The sequence below is a fragment of the Brassica oleracea genome, chromosome C4 (genome assembly GCF_000695525.1).
Source record: "Brassica oleracea var. oleracea cultivar TO1000 chromosome C4, BOL, whole genome shotgun sequence".
In the NCBI taxonomy this organism is placed as follows: domain Eukaryota; kingdom Viridiplantae; phylum Streptophyta; class Magnoliopsida; order Brassicales; family Brassicaceae; genus Brassica; species Brassica oleracea.
Window position 1 is genome coordinate 38,325,824 of NC_027751.1, and position 19,527 is coordinate 38,345,350.

The 19,527-nt window shown below is 34.3% G+C and overlaps 5 protein-coding genes across 8 annotated transcripts; 2 read left to right on the forward strand and 3 right to left on the reverse strand.

Moving 5' to 3' along the window:
- Positions 1-1,461: 1,461 nt before the first annotated feature.
- On the forward strand, positions 1,462-7,212 carry LOC106337763 (transcription factor GLABRA 3). The gene is given in 9 exon segments (XM_013776887.1): positions 1,462-1,505; positions 1,710-1,844; positions 2,211-2,492; positions 4,730-4,826; positions 4,916-4,987; positions 5,163-5,990; positions 6,458-6,871; positions 6,944-6,986; positions 6,989-7,212. Coding segments are annotated over 9 exon segments (1,899 nt in total). The 5' UTR covers positions 1,462-1,503; the 3' UTR covers positions 7,015-7,212.
- A 1,228-nt stretch (positions 7,213-8,440) lies between these two features.
- On the forward strand, positions 8,441-10,261 carry LOC106342276. 2 transcript variants are annotated; one of them, XM_013781156.1, is made up of 2 exons: positions 8,441-8,567; positions 8,874-10,261. In XM_013781156.1, the coding sequence occupies exon 2, from the start codon at positions 8,915-8,917 to the stop codon at positions 10,259-10,261; it is 1,347 nt and encodes a 448-aa protein (XP_013636610.1). In that variant the 5' UTR covers positions 8,441-8,567; positions 8,874-8,914. The 2 variants fall into 2 exon arrangements, with proteins under 2 accessions (XP_013636610.1, XP_013636611.1); XM_013781157.1 differs by lacking the exon at positions 8,441-8,567 and having other exon boundaries at positions 8,728-9,850; positions 9,932-10,261.
- Positions 10,177-12,747, reverse strand: LOC106342275 (BTB/POZ domain-containing protein At5g41330). Its single transcript, XM_013781155.1, has 2 exons — positions 11,284-12,747; positions 10,177-10,263 (listed from the first exon to the last, which is right to left on the reverse strand). Exon 1 carries the CDS (start codon positions 12,672-12,674, stop codon positions 11,304-11,306), a length of 1,371 nt encoding a protein of 456 aa, XP_013636609.1. The 5' UTR covers positions 12,675-12,747; the 3' UTR covers positions 10,177-10,263; positions 11,284-11,303.
- A 101-nt stretch (positions 12,748-12,848) lies between these two features.
- On the reverse strand, positions 12,849-14,656 carry LOC106342278 (ubiquitin-conjugating enzyme E2 4). Its single transcript, XM_013781158.1, has 6 exons — positions 14,466-14,656; positions 14,276-14,355; positions 13,966-14,080; positions 13,819-13,871; positions 13,598-13,726; positions 12,849-13,202 (listed from the first exon to the last, which is right to left on the reverse strand). Exons 1-6 carry the CDS (start codon positions 14,507-14,509, stop codon positions 13,063-13,065), a joined length of 561 nt encoding a protein of 186 aa, XP_013636612.1. The 5' UTR covers positions 14,510-14,656; the 3' UTR covers positions 12,849-13,062.
- Positions 14,657-15,740: 1,084 nt separating this feature from the next.
- LOC106337257 (E3 ubiquitin-protein ligase At3g02290) lies at positions 15,741-17,915 on the reverse strand. 3 transcript variants are annotated; one of them, XM_013776336.1, is made up of 5 exons: positions 17,756-17,915; positions 16,981-17,109; positions 16,385-16,823; positions 16,178-16,287; positions 15,741-16,092 (listed from the first exon to the last, which is right to left on the reverse strand). In XM_013776336.1, exons 2-5 carry the CDS (start codon positions 17,047-17,049, stop codon positions 16,063-16,065), a joined length of 648 nt encoding a protein of 215 aa, XP_013631790.1. In that variant the 5' UTR covers positions 17,050-17,109; positions 17,756-17,915; the 3' UTR covers positions 15,741-16,062. The 3 variants fall into 3 exon arrangements, with proteins under 3 accessions (XP_013631790.1, XP_013631791.1, XP_013631793.1); XM_013776337.1 differs by having other exon boundaries at positions 17,740-17,915; XM_013776339.1 differs by having other exon boundaries at positions 17,830-17,912.
- Positions 17,916-19,527: the final 1,612 nt, after the last annotated feature.

A 19,527-nucleotide genomic window follows, 5' to 3' on the forward strand; every position in this document is an offset into this window, starting at 1 on the left:
ATTTTGAAGACGCATATTAAGTTTGCAACAAGGGTTTGCTAGTGGCAGTGGAGACGAGTGGATTGAGAAGTACAGCTTAAGCTTATCCAAACACTTGCTTTGAATCGACAAAACTGTTTTTTTTCTGTTTTGTCATCAACATACAACTTCAAGTAAGACTCTGTAAACCAAACTGGTAACTCTCCATCCAAATGAACGATAAAATATGATTGCTTGCATACACTTCGTGCAAGACTGTCATCCTTTAAATTATGTGTTTGTGGTATATGAATGATCTTTGAGTGATTGAAATTTCTCTGTAGGAGTTTGATGTCCTCCAAATAATTTGCAAAGGCAGACAATTTTTCTGGTGTTGAAACCATCTTCACCAATGGAGAACAATCCGTTTCAAATGTGACGTGATATTGACGTAGATTCCTCATGCATTCCATGATCCAAATGAGCGCTTCTATTTCCGAATGTAACGGTGATAGACTTTCTCTCATATTCCTTAACCACATCAGACCATCAAAGCCTTCTAAAGTACTACACCAGCCTTGTCCAAAAAAAAAAACATTTATGCGCTTTCCATGAATCAATCTGTGAAACCCCATCTCCCCGGGATGGAAATTAAACCTGACGACTACATTTCTTTTGATTGTGGAACATTATGAGAAAAAGATGCCTTAGCTTATGCTCAAAATAATGATTCAGTTTCTACCAGCTTCATGGCTTCCCTCGGATCAATGTCTAACCGACGAAATTGTTCAGATATGTTTGTTTGTTCACCCCCTTGTGATTCTCTTTTTTTAAACGTTTTTCAAACTGGTTGGTCGATCATCTTTGTTAGGTGATAATATCTCTACCTCACTATGTTTTCAGGTGTTTTTTTGGTGAAAATTATTTCAATTTTTAGTTTATATTTTGTTGATGTTCCGGTTTGACGATAATTGATGTGACGGCTTCTTTGGAAGATGGTTCTGACGGATATTTCCTGTGGCGAATATCACTGCTTTTATCTCTATCGATTGATATTGATTTTGGAATTTCATTTTCTTTAATTTGATAGATCGTTTTAGACCGTCCGATTTAGTTTAGTTTTATTTTTATGTTATTTTATTTTTATGCATTTCAATTTTCAACTGGTTTATAATTTTGAAACAAAAACGAAAAAAAATAAGTGAAGATTCTTTAAAAACAAAAAAAGTTTCAGCCAAATAAACATAGAGTTTTACTTCTTTTTCTCTCTGCACTTTTGTTTTATTTCGCTGATTTATTTCGTAATTATTGAAGATAATCTTGTACTTTTCATATACCCGTCTTAAATTTCAGTGTTCTGTTCTGACAATAAAGACGTCATATCGATTAAAATTATAGACTTTTAGATAGTAATAGTCTCATAAGTTTACACAACAACAAAACTAGTATTTATAATAACAATATTAAAAAGAAAGTAAAGTGATATAAAAACACAAACACTTCTGTGTTTATTTGTCTTTTGCCGGCGGAAACCGAAACCATTTCATGTAAGTGCAAACTCAAAAACCTTGTAATCCAATATGTTTCATCTCTAATACTTCATAAAATCATGTAAAGCTTTTTAGGTTGTTTTTTCTCTTATTTTTCGCTATAAATTAACAAATTATCATATTTTGTCTAAATCAGGACAAAAACACTCTTTGTTTTCTTTTCCCTCTTGTGTATCATATTTTGTTTCACCGGTGATGTAGGGATGAAGAAACAATGGTTACGGGACAAAACAGAACATCTGTTCCTGAGAATCTGAAAAAACAGCTCGCAATTTCAATTCGAAGTATTCAATGGAGTTATGCGATCTTTTGGTCTGTCTCTGCTTCTCAGCCTGGGTAAGTTTGATACATAGTCCTTGAAACTAATCAGCTTTGTTAGCTTTTAACTATGAACCTTCATTGCTTAAGCTTGTTGTAGGAAGCTAGAAGTTCTTTTGGTTCTATCATGAATATTACCAAAAACTTTGAAAGTTAAAAAACTTACGAAAAGATTACTGATTTAAATCGAAAAATCATATAAACAACTTTCTATGTTTTACTTCAAATCTTGTTTTTCGTCTTATAAGTTTCATCCGTGATGTTCTTCAACTCAAGAAAAAGTTTCTGAGTTTTCTTCTTCTTCTTTAAGTTCTTGAATGTTTCAAATAAAATGATATAGTTGTTTTTTCCCTGATTCGATTAAATTTTGTGTTAAAACCAAAGAGTGTTAGAATGGGGAGATGGATATTATAACGGAGATATCAAAACGAGGAAGACGATTCAAGCTTCGGAAATCAAAGCTGATCAGCTTGGTTTACGGAGGAGCGAGCAGCTTAGAGAGCTTTTTGAGTCTCTCTCCATCGCTGAATCTTCTTCCACTGGAACCGCCGCGGGATCTCAGGTCAGTAGACGAGCTTCCGCGGCTGCACTCTCGCCGGAAGATCTCGCCGACACCGAGTGGTACTACTTGGTTTGTATGTCTTTCGTCTTCAAAATCGGTGAAGGGTAATTCCGTCTTCCCCAAAATCAACATTGACATTTATTATTTGGTGCATCATGTCCAGTTCAGATTGATCTTTTTGCCAGTTTTATATAAAAAGACAAAATACGCTTTTATTACATGTAGGGTCTGGACATTAGATTATGTTATCTCGTTCGGGCAAGATGTGGTCTGAATCTGAAATAGAATAAGATTTCCATTTTAGTTTGGTTTAGTGTAAGTTAAAAATAATTATGGTTTGAATTCGTTGTAGTTTAATAGGATACTAGATTCTATATTTTTATGATATATAAAAGCATTTCAAGACCTTAATTTAGTTGAACGAATTTGTATTATTAAAGTTTACTGTTTAAACTTTGTAGTTTGTCACTGTATTGTGTAATCTTGAAATGTTGAGAGAAAACAATATTTTATTTAGATTTTAACAAATTTACAGCTTTATGAAAAATAAATATTCTATTTTATGTAAATAATTATTTTTTATGAAAAAAATACACGAAGCCAAATATATCAATTCAATATGGTTAAAAAATCATGTGTATTATATATTTTGTAACAACAAATCGATAGAGTATTACGTATAAGAGACAATATATATATATATATAAAAGAAAATCAAACTTACATGTTCATCCACGAGAACGTATTCGAGAGATTCACTAAAGTTGTTGTTTATCTTCCATGAGTGAAGACACTTCACATGTACTCGCCAAGTGTCTTTGAAGGGTTTGACTTGGTTAAGAAAAACCAAACTTTGCTTGTTCGACAAAACCAAACTACTTTGTTTGTTAAGACATTTTAGCTTCTTTTTTTTCTTTGCTACGGTGGGTTATACGTAATCTAAAGGGAATATTTTTTAATTTGATAGCACGATTTTTGTGGAGTCAATCAAGCTAAGATCTATATTAGTTGCCTAAGTAAGTAAATTAGTTAGCACAAAAGGAGAATTTCGGTTGTTATACTTAAAATGGTTTTGATAATTTATTATTTGAAAATTGGATAAGGAAGGTGTGAAATGAGGGAATCAAGTAATTATGATTCTTGGAAGATATGTTAGTTTGTAAGCTCGATATATGTGGAGTTATTGTGTTCGAATTATGTTTTGTTAAGTTTAGATTTTGTGTATATTTTTTTTTGAAATATATGCCGCATTTTTAACTTGGAAGTTATGTTTTGTTAACTTGGAAGTTTGTCTTTTTTTTTTTTTAAATGTCGAATTTTTAAGTTAAAAATTTAAAGGATTAACTCTATCTATGCATCCAAACAAAACAGTTTTTATTAATCCTACTATTCATATACCTAAACAACTCTCAAATGTACTTTAGCTTTAATAAGGTAGATTAAATCTTGATCCGTGCAACCGCGCAAATTTTTGTTTTCATTTATTTTTATATAAATATTTTGTTTTCAATTCTAAATTGATATATATTGTAATATATATGTGTCTATCAATTTTTAAAACATAATAAGTTTACGGTATATATTTTCATTGAGTAGATTGTTTCAAACTTTCACATGTATTTGTATTTTCTTCTATATATATATTCGGATTATTATTTCATTGTTAAAATCATAACTATATATATAAAGATTAGTAAAATATTTTTTTATATTCAAAGTTATTGTAACATTTCACAAATTTAGAAAGTTTTTAAAAAATTAAACTTTTCGCTTCATAGATTTATATTATCGAGTAAATAATTAAACATTTAGTATTTGTTTAATTTTTAAAAATAAACTATATAGTTTAAAATTTATTTTCATTGGTTTAAGGTATTAAAGATTAATCATTGTTAGATAATATAATTTTTGTTATTTAAAAAAAATCTTTATAATTTTAAAAGTTAACATCGACAAATATTTAACATATGGAGATATAATATTACAATACTAAATTATATCTATTTAATTTATAATATCTATAAATACAATGGATCATCTATTGTTTAAATTCAATTATTGATAGCCCAATAAAAATTTTGGTATGCCCAAAATTTAAATGATAAGATTAGAGATTAAATGTAACATAACTTTTTACGAATATGTCCATTAGGTCTATTTTAAAAAAAATCACACATGAATCAAAGTTGTGACTTCTGTTTTAATATATAAGATATATATAATTAATTAAATATATTTTTGTATATATATATATATATATATATATTATTTTTTTACTTCAGCTATCATAGAACCGTTTGGTAAAACATAGAGTCATTTCACATTAATTTTTTTTTCACAGAATGCCTGGACGGACTTTTGCAAACGGTGAACCGATATGGCTATGCAATGCTGGTACTGCTGATAGTAAAGTTTTTAGCCGTTCTCTCCTCGCTAAAGTAAGTTCTAGTATTGTAGTTGCTATCTAACTCTTATTTTTTGCGATTTAAAACCCTAAAGTCGATCGTTTATCCTTTTGTGCGTTTAGAGCGCTTCGGTTAATACAGTAATTTGCTTCCCGTTTCTTGGAGGAGTCGTTGAGATCGGTACCACAGAACACGTACGTAAGCCACATTTCTGAATTAATCAATTTGTTTTGCTTTAGAATTTTCAGAATGAATACAAAAATTGTTAATACAAAAATTGTTACCAATTAGTGCTAATACAACAATGTGTAAAGTTTATCTAATTGTTAATACCAAAATTGTAAGAATATTCTTCTTTGTGTTTCATAGATTGCAGAGGATATGAACGTAATACAATGCGTGAAGAAATCATTCCTCGAAGCTCCTGATTCAAACGCTACAATATTACAACCAATATCATCAGATTATCACATAGACAACGTCCTCGATCCGCAACACATCCTAGAAGACGAAATCTATGCTCCTATGTTTGGTACTCGGCCTTTTCAAGCAACTTCTCCGAGCAGAACCACCAACGGTTTCGATCCCGAACACGATCAACTAGCAGAAGATCATGATTCGTTCATGGCCGAAGGAATCAACTCTCAAGTACAAAGTTGGCAGCACATGGACGATGAACTCAGTAACTGCGTTCACCAATCGCTAAATTCCAGCGATTGCGTCTCTCAGACGTTTGCTGAAGCAGGGGCTAGACGAGGTTCTTGCAGCGCAAGAAAGGGTAGGGTTCAAAGGTTAGGGCATGTCCAAGAGCAACAGAAAAATGTGAAGATGCTATCTTTTGATCCAAGAAACGATGATGTTCATTACCAAAGTGTTATCTCCACAATTTTCAAGACCAGTCACCAGCTAATCCTTGGACCACAGTTCCGAAACTGCGATAAGCGGTCAAGCTTCACAAGGTGGAAGAAACCATCACCATCATCATGTGGAACCGCATCAATCGTAGCACCATCACAAGGAATGTTGAAGAAGATTATTTTCGAGGTTCCACGTGTGCACCAGAAAGAGAAGCTGATGTTGGATTCACCAGTGGCTGGGGATGAAACCGCGAACCACGCGGTTTCAGAGAAGAAACGGCGGGAGAAACTGAATGAACGGTTCTTGATCTTGAGATCGATCATTCCTTCAATCAATAAGGTATATATATATATATATATATATATTTATTACTGAATTTTAAAAAGAGAAAAAGACAAAAATAGCACTAAATCAAGTTTATGTTCCCAAACTAGCACTCAAGGTCAAAAGTCACAAAAATAGCACTTAATGTTTTATCAAAAGTCACAAACTTAGGGTTTAGAGTTAAAGGGTGAGGTTTAGGATTTAGAGTTTAGGGTTTAGGGTTTTGAGTTTAGGGTTTAGGGTTTAGGGTTTAGAGTTGAGAAATGAGGTTTTGGGGATAAGATTTCAAATTTTGAAAAATAAAAAAATTAAAATTTTCAAAGGATAAACTTAGAAAAATGCTATTTTGGTCATTTTAATTTTTGAGTGTTATTTTTGTGATATAAACTTAGAAAGATGCTATTTTGGAGATTTGACCTTTTAAAAACTGTAAATCCATATTATATAATGAGTTTTAAGTTATTTTTGGTTATTTTCAATAGAGCGATAAAGTATCGATTCTTGATGATACAATTGAGTATCTTCAAGAACTAGAGAGACGGGTTCAAGAACTAGAATCATGCAGAGAATCAACCGATACAGAAACCCGTGGGACAATAACAGTGAAGAGGAAGAAACCTTATGATGCAGGCGAAAGAACATCAGCTAATTGCACAAACAATGAAATCGGCTACGTGAAAAGAACCCATGTGGGAGAAGCCGAACCAGCAGAAACCGGTTTAACCGATATAAGGATCAGGTCGTTTGGAAACGAGGTGGTCATTGAGCTGAGATGTGTTTGGAGAGAAGGCGTTTTGCTTGAGATAATGGATGTGATTAGTAATCTCAACTTGGATTCGCATTCGGTACAATCCTCGACCGGAGACGGTTTACTCTGCTTAACCGTCAGTTGCAAGGTACAATTTGTAACCTTCTTACTTAAACCTGGATTTTGTTAATGTTGACATATTGTGAAATGTTGGTTTCAGCACAAGGGTTCAAAAATAGCCACACCAGGAATGATCAAAGAGGCACTCAAAAGGTTGCATGGATATGTTGAAGACATTTTAGCTTAAAGTATTAGCAAAATATTTTCCCGCTTAGGTTTTTGTAATCTTTGGCATTCTTCTAGTTTTAGGAATTCATGTAAAACCCCCCCAAAAAAGACAAATATTTTATTTCTTCTTTTTGTTGCTGGTTAACGTACGCGAAGAACTAAAAAGGGAACCTGTAATTTTCTTTGAAGGTAGATTGTTTTAAGAATATTTGTTTTGCTCTATAACATGATGGAAATCATCTTGTGAGTCTGTATTGGCTCACACCTAGAGACGTCAAGGTAGACCAAAAATAGCCCACTAGCGAAGCGGGTCTGATACATATACAAACCGCAACCTGCGGTGGGCCGATCCACACGACCAAAATAAAAGTGAACCTGCTGCGGGTTGGGTTACTTGGACGCGGGTTGGCCCGCTTAACATTTCTAATACTAAGAATTCCGATGGAATTTAAAGATTATGAATAACATGAGACACATATATTTTCTTAAATATAATATTATCTTTAACAAAAAAAGTTTAAGCCATTTAAAATACAAATGAAGAAAAAAATAGAAAAACAAGCATGAATAAGACATTTAGAAAAAAATGCATTTCGTATTTTTATAACATATAGAAGTGAATCTTGTAAATCAACTATCTCAACATTTTAATTTTCACTTCCTTTGTATTAGCTGATATAGTAGGCTTACAGATTTTTTTTGGCTTTTGTATCTCAATTCATTATATATTAATGAATTGCTTATTCTCAGCTTTGTTATTTTTGAACAGAAGTGTTAGATGATAATTAAAAACGAACATATTATATGTAAATAATTTAACTGATAAGAGTACTGTAAAATATATTTGTTTATATTCTCTCGTTTTTCTACAATTCTTTTACCGTTTTTTAGTATGAATGTTTTTCAATTTAATACACTACTGTATATCATTTACAAAAAAATGATCTTTTTTTTGTTCATTTTAAATGGCATAAAACTATATAACATTTCTTTTTGTCACAACTAGATAACATATTTTAAAATGACATTTATAACATGAAAACAAGGTAACATATTTTAAACCCGCGGATTGGCCCGTAAACCCACTTAGCTAGACATGGGGGCTTGGACATATATATATATATATAAACCGCAATCCGCATCGGACCAACCCGCACAGCCCATAGAATAATTGAATCCGCTATGGGTTGGTTTACTTAGACGCGGGTGGGCCCGTCTGACATATCTACTCACACCAATAAACCTAAAAATGGAATTAATTATAGATTAAAAACTCTACGTTTGGGAAATTAAAATCATCTTGCAAGTTATGACCAAAATCATTGACTAGTCCACTGCACTGCACAGCACAGCATATATTCAATGTACCAATTCTTATGGAAATATATATTCTCTCAGACAAAAACATAATATCTTTCCTTTTCAACTGCGAAACCGAAAACATGTATTCAAAGATATTAATTCTGTATATACACAATGATGACCAGTGAAAAGATGATATATTAGAGAGAATGGTGAAGTTGATTAGGACTTTGCCCTGAAACATCCTCTCTCCGGTATGAAACTAAAAAACTCAATTTACTTTGTTTATATATCTCTTAACATTTTATTGCTTAGTTCTTGAAAATACTGCTTACAATAGTTTAGTTTTCAAGTAGAGTGAGATTCATCGAGATTAGGACTCGATTTTCTGCTATAAATGCATTCTTTCTTTAGATGCTTGCAAAGACGAAAAAAACTGCGGTTGATATATTAGTCTTTGTGTTCATCTTGTTTGCGTGAAGTTTTCTAGCAATCTTATGTATATATATGATCCTTTTCGATACACTACAACATGCTGGTGTGTTATTTTTGTCTTGCAGTTGAAATCTGTAAGATTTGAGACAAAGTGAATCTTATAAGAATGGGGGATGAGCCAAGGTTTAGTGAGAAATGGGATTTCAGAAGGCAGGAGAACAACTTTGATGATGATTCTTCAAGCGACGATCCGGATTCATTTTCAACTCACGAACCGATTATTCATAACACAGATCCTGTTCTTGACTCTAATCAGCTAGACAATGGAACAAAAACAGTGTCTACGGAGCAACCTGTGAAAACCCGGAAGAGAAAGAGCAAGAACGATGAGAGTAAGCCTGAGAAAGCTAAACAAGTAAGGAGAAGGAAACCGAAAACTGTTTGTGCAGAGGAGAATACGAAGAAAGAGGAAACGGTAATGGAGACGGATGAAGTTGGAATGTTTATGAAGACGTTGCTTGATGATCTTACAGCTTCTAGAGAGAGCTTAATGAATTGGATGAACACTGAATTGGATGGACCATCGGATCAACATGTTGTGTCTCGACCACCTCCGAAGAAGAGAGCGGTTGCTGCGGGACCAGTGAAGAAGAGGAGAACGAAGACAAAAGGACAAGAGGAGGAGAGTGAAAAACAGAGGAAACAGGACGAGATTTGTCAAAGGATGAACAAACCTAAAGAGAAGGGTTCAGAGGTTGTGCAGAACGGTGGAGATCAAGCTCAACAACTTGATTATGATGTTGGAACGTTGGATATGTTTCTCAGGAGCGGTCATGAACAAGGACAACAAGGTATTGTTGCGCAAATCGAGATCGAGAATGCGACGGCCATTAATGAGAAGAAGAGTGTTGTTTTGGCCATTGAAGCTCCAAAGCTAAGACAGAGACAAAAGAAGACGAGAGAAGCCAACACCATCAAAAACAGATCCGAAACAAAGAAAGATGATAACTTTGCGATACCCTATGTGCCACAGCTGTCTTCATCGCCAACGTTGCAGAGCTTTCCAGTAGGTTCTTCGTTGTTTCCTTCCTCAAGCCAAGGGGTAACTTCTTTAGCAAGTAACAACTACCAACCGATGCAACCACCAGTAGTACCTCAGTTCTCTGATCTTTATGAATTTCAGACAGGATTCACAGGAGGACAAGGATATGACAAGAGTTCTCCGTTTCACAACAATGGTTACTTTTCTGGTTTTCCGGCAGCTTCCCAACCTAATCTGATGGCACAAGTGAATCATACGACTTATTCACAGCAGCGAGACAACAATGATATGTTCGGAGGACTGCAAATGAATCCTACGACTTATTCGCAGCAGAGAGATAACAATAATATGTTTGGAGAACTGCAAATGGCTGTTGGAGCCATACCATATTCCGGTATCATGTTTCATGAATCCGAAGTTGGTAACGGTAATAACAGCCTCTCCAATTACAGAACTAGCTCAGGTAGATAAACCTGTTCCAAAGGCAAGAGCAACAATTATTATCTACCGGTAGAGATGGACCTCGGTGACTGACTTGTGTTCAAAGACGCAACAAAAATGGGACTTGAAGTGTAAACTGTTGTTCACATGTTGTCTAGTTTTCTGGGACATCGCAAACAGAAAAAGGATTTCTGGTTCTTTAAGGTCTCATTGTCCCTAACAAATTAAAATTTTCTGTTTCCTTTTTTTCTTTTGGTTGGCAACAAATCATCGGTCTAAGCTTCTCTCTAATATTATACCTTATCAATCAAAATTCCATCCACTTCTCAGACACGAACCAAAAATTATTCTCTCTAAGAGACTCGATAATGTATTCTTTGGCCACATAAGACTGACGACGATCCTCAACCAGAACACTCTGGACAATGAGAGTAGCACCTCTATTTGATTCCATGGGCTCTACTTTCCAACTCTAATCATCCATTTCACTTAAAAGTTAAAACAATCAAAACCTCAGACGCTTGGAGCCTAAAAGGTGGTCAAGCACTCTATGTCTTAGAACCACGTCCAAAAGATCTGACGCCTGAGATGCAAATATTAGCCGGTTCATTATACGACTTCACATGTTTTTTCATAAGCCACAACACTAAGCTGTTAAACTTGGCTTCAAATCAAGCTTCTAATATAAGCGAAAGCTACAATTAAGCAATACTTTTCCATCAGAGTAATAGATTATCTTAGCACCCAAGCGACTCCTAGCAAATCTTTATTCTTAGAACAAGAAAAGCCTATGTTTCACTTGAACCATTCCTCCTGTGGAAAAGCTTTCCCAAGTTTTACCCGCCTCCACACCTTCTGTTCTAAAGTTTAAGTTAGAGATTCTCCCTACACTTAACAGCCCGGAAGTAAAAGATTATCTAATTATGTTCTGTTCCAGCCTCTTTACTTAATAAGATCATTCACCAACAGATTAATTTTTATAAATATATTCTTAATCCATTGTACACTCTCATACCACCATCAAACAACCATAGATCAATTCATACCCTTACCCGCTTGATACTGGGGGACATTACATCGATACTCCACGACTCGGACTCTGCCAAACCTCGATAGACTGTTGATCCTTCCGGGTCACAAACATCCTGCTCCCTCCAAACGTCAATCCAGTAATCTTGTTTTCTCCTGAATCCGCCGCGAACGAATTTTTCCTAAAAACCCTCTCTTCTAATACATCCCGGCTCGCATTCCCTACCAAACCCGTAATCACTTCAGACCAAAGCTCGATCCCACTCCCTTTACTACAAAACACATGATTCCCATAGCTCTCTATCTTACACCCAACTCCTTTCCTCTCATTAAAACTTCTCTTCTTCTCTTCCCCAAGACAAACCCATGGCTGATCCTTAACTCCTAAACCCCTCAAATCCATGTAGAAAACCTCCCCTGAAGCCACACCAACCTTGAAAACCGCTGAGAGATTCTCCGAGACAGCGACATCAGCGAAACAATCTTCCCTCTCCTTAATCTCACAAACCATACTCCTCGACCTAACATCCCAAAACCGCACGTGACCACTCACGCCAGACGGACTAGCGTGAGAGCCAGAGACCATCAGCAAGTTACAGCTCTGAATCCATCTCAACTTATTCGACGGGATCGCAGAATCATTTCCAGCACCGTAGATATCGCGACGGTCGAGCTCTAAGAGAGGTAACAACGTGGAGAGATCGTACACCATAATCGAATTCGAGTTCCTTCTGCTAGATTCGAAGCTAGCGAACAGAAACTCGGAGGAAGAGCCTACGCCTTGAACCGTCGAGCTAGCCACGTTCTCCCAGTTCAGCGTCGTCCGTACGTTTCCGCCGTTTTGGAGATCGATGATCTGCAAGCCGGGGAAGTCGGTGGCTCCGGCCGCTAAAACTCCCGGGGAGATCTCCAGAAGCGAATCCACGGCGGAGAAGTTAGTCAGCACCGTCGATTTCCGCCGCAACGACCAGTCGAAGGAAGTGATTTTGCTTCCGTGCGCCACGTGGAGGCCTCCTCCGCCGTTACTCGCCGGTGCGATCGTTGACGGAGAGTCTCGTCCGTTTAATTGGAGGATGCGGGATTTACGGAGATCGAAGGCCTCGAACTGGGACGGATTCGAGAGGGAGTCGATGAGGAAGGGCTCGATTCCGTAGTATCTGGACTCTTCGATGAGATCTCGGACGTCGAAGGAGGTTGATCTCGCGGGGAGGTTTCCCGTACGGAGGATGTAGAGAAGGACGGAGAACAAAGCGGGATCTCGATCGACGAAACGAGTAGTAGACTCAGTGGCGAGTTGGGAGAGAAGAGAATCGGTTCCGGCTAAGGTTAAGGTTTGTTTCGTCGTCTGGAAGATTCTGCCTCCGACGTTGATGGAGACAACGTTCGGTTCATGAGCGGTGGCCGGAATATTCATCGGAGCAGATCACAAAACCTTCTGTTGCTTTAGGCAGAGAGAGAGAGAATAGTCATCGAAGTACCGTTTATCTGAAGCAGAAAGATTAAACAATTCGGTACGGTTAAAACCGGAATCGGTAATTCTTCAAAAGGTAAACGGGTAAGAAAAAGATTATCGAACCAATGATCGGTCTAAACCGGAATGACACGTTTATTTGAAATCGGAAAGATTCAACAATACGGTTCGGTCTAATAATGTACACAAACGTTCGGAACCGGTACATTTAAACAGGCGAACAAACACAAAGGGAGAGACAGCAGACAGATTTCGCAGTTCGGCGATTTATATATATATAAATAGAAATGCATGATATAGATAAAAACCAAGTCGTCTACCAAATCCCGGTTTAAGGATCTGGGTTGCCTGCAATTGCAACATCATCATCTTCTTCATTGTCATCAGAACCATATTCCTCTTCACTTAGTTCTTCATCGCTAGACTTATCTTCTGAACCTTCCCCTGCTTTTGCATACTTCTCACAGTATTCTGAAACCAAACATCACACAATCAAAATGACCTATCAAATTTCATCAACCTATGGTTAAGTCTGTACAATCATATTTGTTATTCACCTCTTTAGTTAAATAGAATTCTAAACTTTAATATGATCAGAAACTTTTTATTCATCATGAACTTATTGCATTAGCTGCGAGACTTACCAAAAACCAGTTCTCACATTAACTAAGAAAAAGCAATAATCGATTAGAACAGAGAAACACAAATGATTCAGACCAACATTTAGCTTACGAATGGTAATCTCAACAACGCACCACACGTTAACAACAAGTTCAAGATACTAATTAAAGAAAAACCTTCAAGAAACTTGACAGTTTTTTTTTCTCCCTTCTCTCATAACACTAGAAGAGTCTGATTGAGTTTACCTTTAACTCGTAGTTCATAAGTAGGACGATCACGCATCATCAATGCAGCAGCTTCTCCATTCAAAGGATCAGATGGGTTTGGATACAAAAGAAGCTGAGGCAGAAATGTCTCAAACACATTCACAAGGTCTGCAGAAAATAAAGAACAAATCCAAAACATAAAAAGTTAAAACCAAACCTTCAAAACCTCTGGAATTGGATCTTTTAATTTTGGCACTTACCAAACATAGGACTCCAAGTCTGGTTGATCACATCTAAACAAACAGAACCGGACCTGCACAAACAAAAGAGAGACAAAAGATGTAGAAAATTCTCAAGATGAGGCAGTTTCCAATAAATAAATAATAATGGAAAAGAATGAAACTGACAGTTCATCAACGTTAGGGTGATAAATCTTGGTGATAAAACCAACAGAAGGAGATTTGTAAGGATAAGCATCTGGAAGCTCAACCCTTATCTTCCACACTCCTCCTTCATACAGACCTTTCACCAAAACCACACAGATCAGAACAACAAAAAGAGATAATTGTTTGGTAAAACTTATCAAACCACACACAGATCAGAACAACAAGATACAGTAATCTTAGAAATCATGGATGATTTGCAAAACCCTATCATCAATCATGAGCACCAACCAGTCTTCGATTAAGATATGAAAAAAAGAGAATGAAACCATACTGTCTTTGGGGCCATTGAATTCAACAAAGAACTCCTGCATGCCATCGTTGATGGTCTCCACTTTATAATCGCTCATCATCCTTTGGAGACAAAGATCAAATCATTCAACCCCAAATCAAAGTTAACTTTTTTGAAGAAACCCACAAATCAAAATCATAAAAAAAGGGAGAAAGGAGTATAAGAAAATTACAGCTTCATCATATCCATTTCTCTGCGTTTGCTCGGCGAAGACATCTCTTCTTCTGGGTGTGTCTTTGTTCTTCCAGGATTCGAGTGAAGATGATGAAAATAAGGTGTGAGAGAAAATCTGAAAAAGGATATATGTTTTTATTTCTTTTTAAAAAAGTATTTTTTCACGAACGCCGATGATGAAGTGAAGCGAAGACCGTATCCTTTATATAGATAGAGATCAGGACAACTTGTTCTGTCGGTAAAATGTTGTGTGTGATTCAGTTTCAGTGATACTAATTTTTTGCTTTTCAATTTTACGTTCTCCCAAAGTAACTAGTATTAAAGTAGATGCAATATTTCATTAATGTTTCAGATCCATTTAATTAAAACTTTACATATTCACGAAATTATATACTTCACAGATTCTCTCATAAATTATTCATACTATAAATAATAAAGAAAATTGACATAATTTAGCATGACTACATAGACATTTTTTTATCTTCTTATTCTTGCCGAAGTAAACGTTTTTTGGGATAAGTACGTGTACGAGAACTATGATGGCTACTGTCAGATCTTATTTTCAATAATTTAATCACATCGAGTAGTTTTATTGACTTTCTGTAACATTTAAGCAAATCTATCAGATTAAACAAGTTGAGACAATCATATCTACGTAGATGTTTTCGGGAATGTAAATTAACAAGATTTAAAAAAAATATACACACTAAAAGTATTTTATCATTTTACAAAACGGTAAAAACTAAGTAAATAAACAATATACTAAACTAAACCCACCATAAATAACCAATTCCAGTTTGATTATTATAATTATTATTATTTTTTTTTGAAACATTCCACTTTGATTACTATTTTTCTAAAACCCAGGAAAAGAAACAGAATCAAACCCATTTGAGACCGCAACTTAAACACAACTAAGCTTTGTTCAAAAAAAAAAAAAAAAAAAAACTTAAACACAACTAAGAGTCTAAGAGCATCAGCAATGCCGATACTCTCAGCTCGATAACCCATGTAAGTTTTTAGATTATTTTATTATTTTTATTTTTTCAGCTTAACAAAAAATTGAAAAAAAAAAAAAAACCAATTGTAAGTTTTCACGTGGCGATGGGATCCACGCACAGTAACAAACCAGTCCGAAAATTGGTTCTTAACTAAGGACTACAAATCTGCAAGAGACTAATTTAACACAGATTCTTAAATTTTAAAGACCCCACAGATTATTATAATAACTTAATGCTAAGATTTTTTTGTTAAGAATCATGGTTGCAAATGCTCCAAGAGAACCTTCACAAAATCTTACTAGAATATACAATAACAAGAGCTTCGTTTTTTTGGGGTATTCACAGAGGAAAATCTTAAAGCATAATAAACCCCTAAATACTTATCTTTAATAGTCTTTGTAGATGACTTCAAACGTCTGTACAAGCATACATATATATCAACACTAATGTGTAATTTGCAACTTGTGAATCAAGAACGTTACTGTTGTGTATTTTCTTACCATCTTTCTTTTCTTTTCTTTATGTTTCTTAGTTTTGTTTTTTTGGGGATTCAGAGCCGGAACGAGTCTTCTAAGCTGTGGTACTTGCAGGTTGCTAGTCGAGGGGAGAGTCAAACACCATTTCCTGCAAAAACAAACGGATCCTCACTAAGACACAGCCCGGGAAGTAGATCGAAAATGTCGGAGCAGACACAGCACCAAAGACATACCTTGTTGCAGACGGGGCAAGTTTCACTTCTCTCCATCCATTCTAGAATGCATGCCAGGTGAAAATGGTGCTCACATTTGGCTAGAAGTTTCGGGTTATCCATATCATATTCTGAATCAATAACAAAGACAAGATACATAAACCATTCACATTCATACAGAGTGATGTTTTATGTCTTGGAGATGTACAGAAGGCAAAAAGACATTACCTTCCAAACAAATGGGACAATCCTCCTCTTCCTCTATTGGCACAAAGAGGTCTTTTGATAGCTTCTTGGGGTCTATATCTTCTTCAGTAGATTCAAGATCAATCTCTGTCTGTAGTTTGCTTTCTGTTTCTTTACACGGGCATGTTGTAGCTGGAACCCCGAGAGTGATACCATCGACTGTTTCTTGAGCAGACTCAGTATTAGCAGTTTCAACTGAAACCTCTCTTATATCAACACAAGCAGACTCTTCACCGTTTTCTGGTGTTTGAGGAACACCTATAGCGACATCGAAAGGAATAGGCAGTGGTGGCGGTATATAAGCATCAGGAGATGAAGTCTCTAAGTTCGTGTCAACTACAACAACACCAGAGGAGATTGCAGAGGAAGTTCTGTTAAGAGCGGTAGATAAAGGAACACGCTCTTCTGTTGCTCTCGGATACTGCAGAGACAAAACAAAAACCTGTTATCTAACAAACAACTCTATCTTGTGATAAGAAAATCAATTCCCATATGAATCAGAGTGATTATTTGCAGAGTATCTTCACAAGAACACATAAATAATAAAAGAGGGAAATAGGAAGAAGCATGAGACTAACGTAATAGTAGGGAGGTCCATTATGAAGATCAGCTCTTCTTGAAGAAGAACAACAGCAGCAACCTCCCATTTCTCTTCTTCTTTTCTTTATCACAATTCCAAAAACCGAAGACTCTTCATCTATGCTAAGCTACAAGCAGTATAAAAAGACAGGAAGCAAATTAGATTGTGATTAATTGAATCATTTAACATCCGCTAGAAACTGAAACAAGCTTTGTTGTTTTTGATATCAGTTTCAGCTGTCTACACAGGTTTACAATGGTAGCAACGATAACGACATTTACACCTCTATAAAACCACACCAAGCGAGCAAAATACTATCATCACACAACTAAAAGAGTCCAAAACTACAAAAAAAGAAAAGAAAAAGTAATCCGATTACAAGAACATGGAGACAATGATTCGAGATTAAGCCTACTGTGCATCTACTGAATCAGGAGAAGGCCAATATCGCAATATATTTAGCACCATCAATTCAATACACAAGTAGGGTGAATTTTATACTAAACCCCAAAGCCACTAGAAACTCTACTCGTACAAGAAAGAAAATAACCCCCCAAGCTCCGTAAAACCCTAAACCGAAACCTTATCAAAATCATCAATCAACATCAGAATTTCAGAACCTAGCAACACCAAAAACGGATCTAAATAATCAAAACCCACACGAAATCAGCTTCTAAGACGAGAGAGAGAGAGAGAGAGATTCAACAAAGAGTGAAAACAACGATCGATCAGTAGCAAGTAAGATCAAAGAGCATACAGGAGGAACCGATCACCTTTCTCGAGATTGAATCGGGAAGAGTAAGTTCAAAATCTCAAAATCAAAGAGAGAGAGAGAGAGCGTTTTCACTTTTTCTCTCGGGCGAAACCTTCTTTTTCGTCCCCTCTCTGCTTTTGCGCTGCTGTGTTGTTTATCGTGCGCTCTATCAAACTGACTTTCCTTCACAAAAATACAACACTCACCTCTTATTAAAATATTCTTTTAATAAATAGATAGTTACTTTTTATTCTGGTCTAATTCAATTTTTAACCGAACTTTTTAATTTCAATCTAAATTATTTAATTAATTTTAAATATTAAATTAATCAGAATAATAACTTAATAAATTTTTATTAATACTTTAAAATAACATAAAAGATAAATCTACAAAATAAACCATAATTACTAATTACCAGTGCTCTTCTTAAGTTTTAATTGCATTTTATATGAATTTCTTAGTCATAGAAATTCACAGTAACACATAATGACTCAACCTAAATCTTGGAATATGACTAATAATCTTCTAAAAATAATGAAAACATGACAAATAATCAAAATAACCTAAAATCATATAGAACAAAACAAATAAGCAAAACTAAAATCACTACTTAAAATTATTTTAAAGTATGACTAATAGATAAAATAACCAATTAAATTATTAAAAACATGAAAAATAAATAAATAATCTGGATTTTTGAGAATACGAAAAATAAGAAAAACTAAAAATTATTAAAAACACAATAAATAAACAAATTACCTAAAATTATGAAAAATATAACAATTAAAAAATAATCAATGACAAATAAGCAAAACCACCTAATACTATGGAGCAGCTAACAAATAAGCAAAACCACTTCATAAATAATAGTATATATAAAACTTAAATTTTATAAACTACAAGTAATAAATTAAATATGTCAAGCAAAAACTGGATTTTTTTTTTTATTTTTAAAAGCGCTATATTGTATTCTTTGGCCTAGGTTTTTTTTTTTAGTTTTTAACAAAGAAACTTTGCTTAAAAAAAAACATTAAACGACTTAATATCACTGAAGTAAACATAACATGAGAAAAACCATAAATTATTTTCTAAAATTTGATAATAATCGTTAATAATTATCCCTGAATATAATGAAAACAATCACTAAAAATGTTTTAAAACTAACAATTCAGAAATTTATTTATTAAATTTATTTAAAAATATGACAAATAGATAAAATTACCAATTAAAATTATTAAAAACATGAAAAATAAATAAATAACCAAAATTATGTAAAATATGACAAATAAGCAAACTAAAATCATTAAAAACTTAATAAATAAGAATTGGCTCTAGATTTATTTTTTACTTAAATCTAAACTGAAATAAATAAAACTAAAAATTTTGACCAAACAAATTTTAACAATTTTCTTAAGACTTCACAAATGATCGACATGTAAGAAAAAGTCACTTACGTGACTTCTTGTTTAATATATAGGAGAATTTTTATTTTTTTTATAAATATTTTATAAACACATATAAATAATTTATTTTTTATAAATTATAAGACATTAATAATTATTATAATTCTTTATATACAAATATAATATTTTATATAAGAATATGGAATCATTATATCGATTTCTATAAATTGTATTCTACTAATTACTGTACGTAGTATATAAATATAAAAATATTAATAAAACATTATTATACTTTCTATGATTTTGACAATTGGTTACCATAAATTATTATTTGTAATATCATTTAGACTATTTGATAAGTGATATTAATTAGTTCTAGATTTAATTT

What these genes read in the sequence shown, in the direction of transcription:
- LOC106342276 (XM_013781156.1), top strand. Translation starts at nt 8,915, where the DNA reads ATGGGGGATGAGCCAAGGTTTAGTGAGAAATGGGATTTCAGAAGGCAG.
- LOC106342275 (XM_013781155.1), bottom strand. Translation starts at nt 12,674, where the DNA reads ATGAATATTCCGGCCACCGCTCATGAACCGAACGTTGTCTCCATCAAC.
- LOC106342278 (XM_013781158.1), bottom strand. Translation starts at nt 14,509, where the DNA reads ATGTCTTCGCCGAGCAAACGCAGAGAAATGGATATGATGAAGCT. An exon ending in GAAATGGATATGATGAAGCT is followed by an intron (nt 14,356 to 14,465) that starts GTAATTTTCTTA and finishes TTGTCTCCAAAG; the next exon opens with GATGATGAGCGATTATAAAG. An exon ending in GACTTGGAGTCCTATGTTTG is followed by an intron (nt 13,727 to 13,818) that starts GTAAGTGCCAAA and finishes TATTTTCTGCAG; the next exon opens with ACCTTGTGAATGTGTTTGAG.
- LOC106337257 (XM_013776336.1), bottom strand. Translation starts at nt 17,049, where the DNA reads ATGGGAGGTTGCTGCTGTTGTTCTTCTTCAAGAAGAGCTGATCTTCAT. An exon ending in TTGTCCCATTTGTTTGGAAG is followed by an intron (nt 16,288 to 16,384) that starts GTAATGTCTTTT and finishes TTATTGATTCAG; the next exon opens with AATATGATATGGATAACCCG. An exon ending in CTTGCCCCGTCTGCAACAAG is followed by an intron (nt 16,093 to 16,177) that starts GTATGTCTTTGG and finishes TTGTTTTTGCAG; the next exon opens with GAAATGGTGTTTGACTCTCC.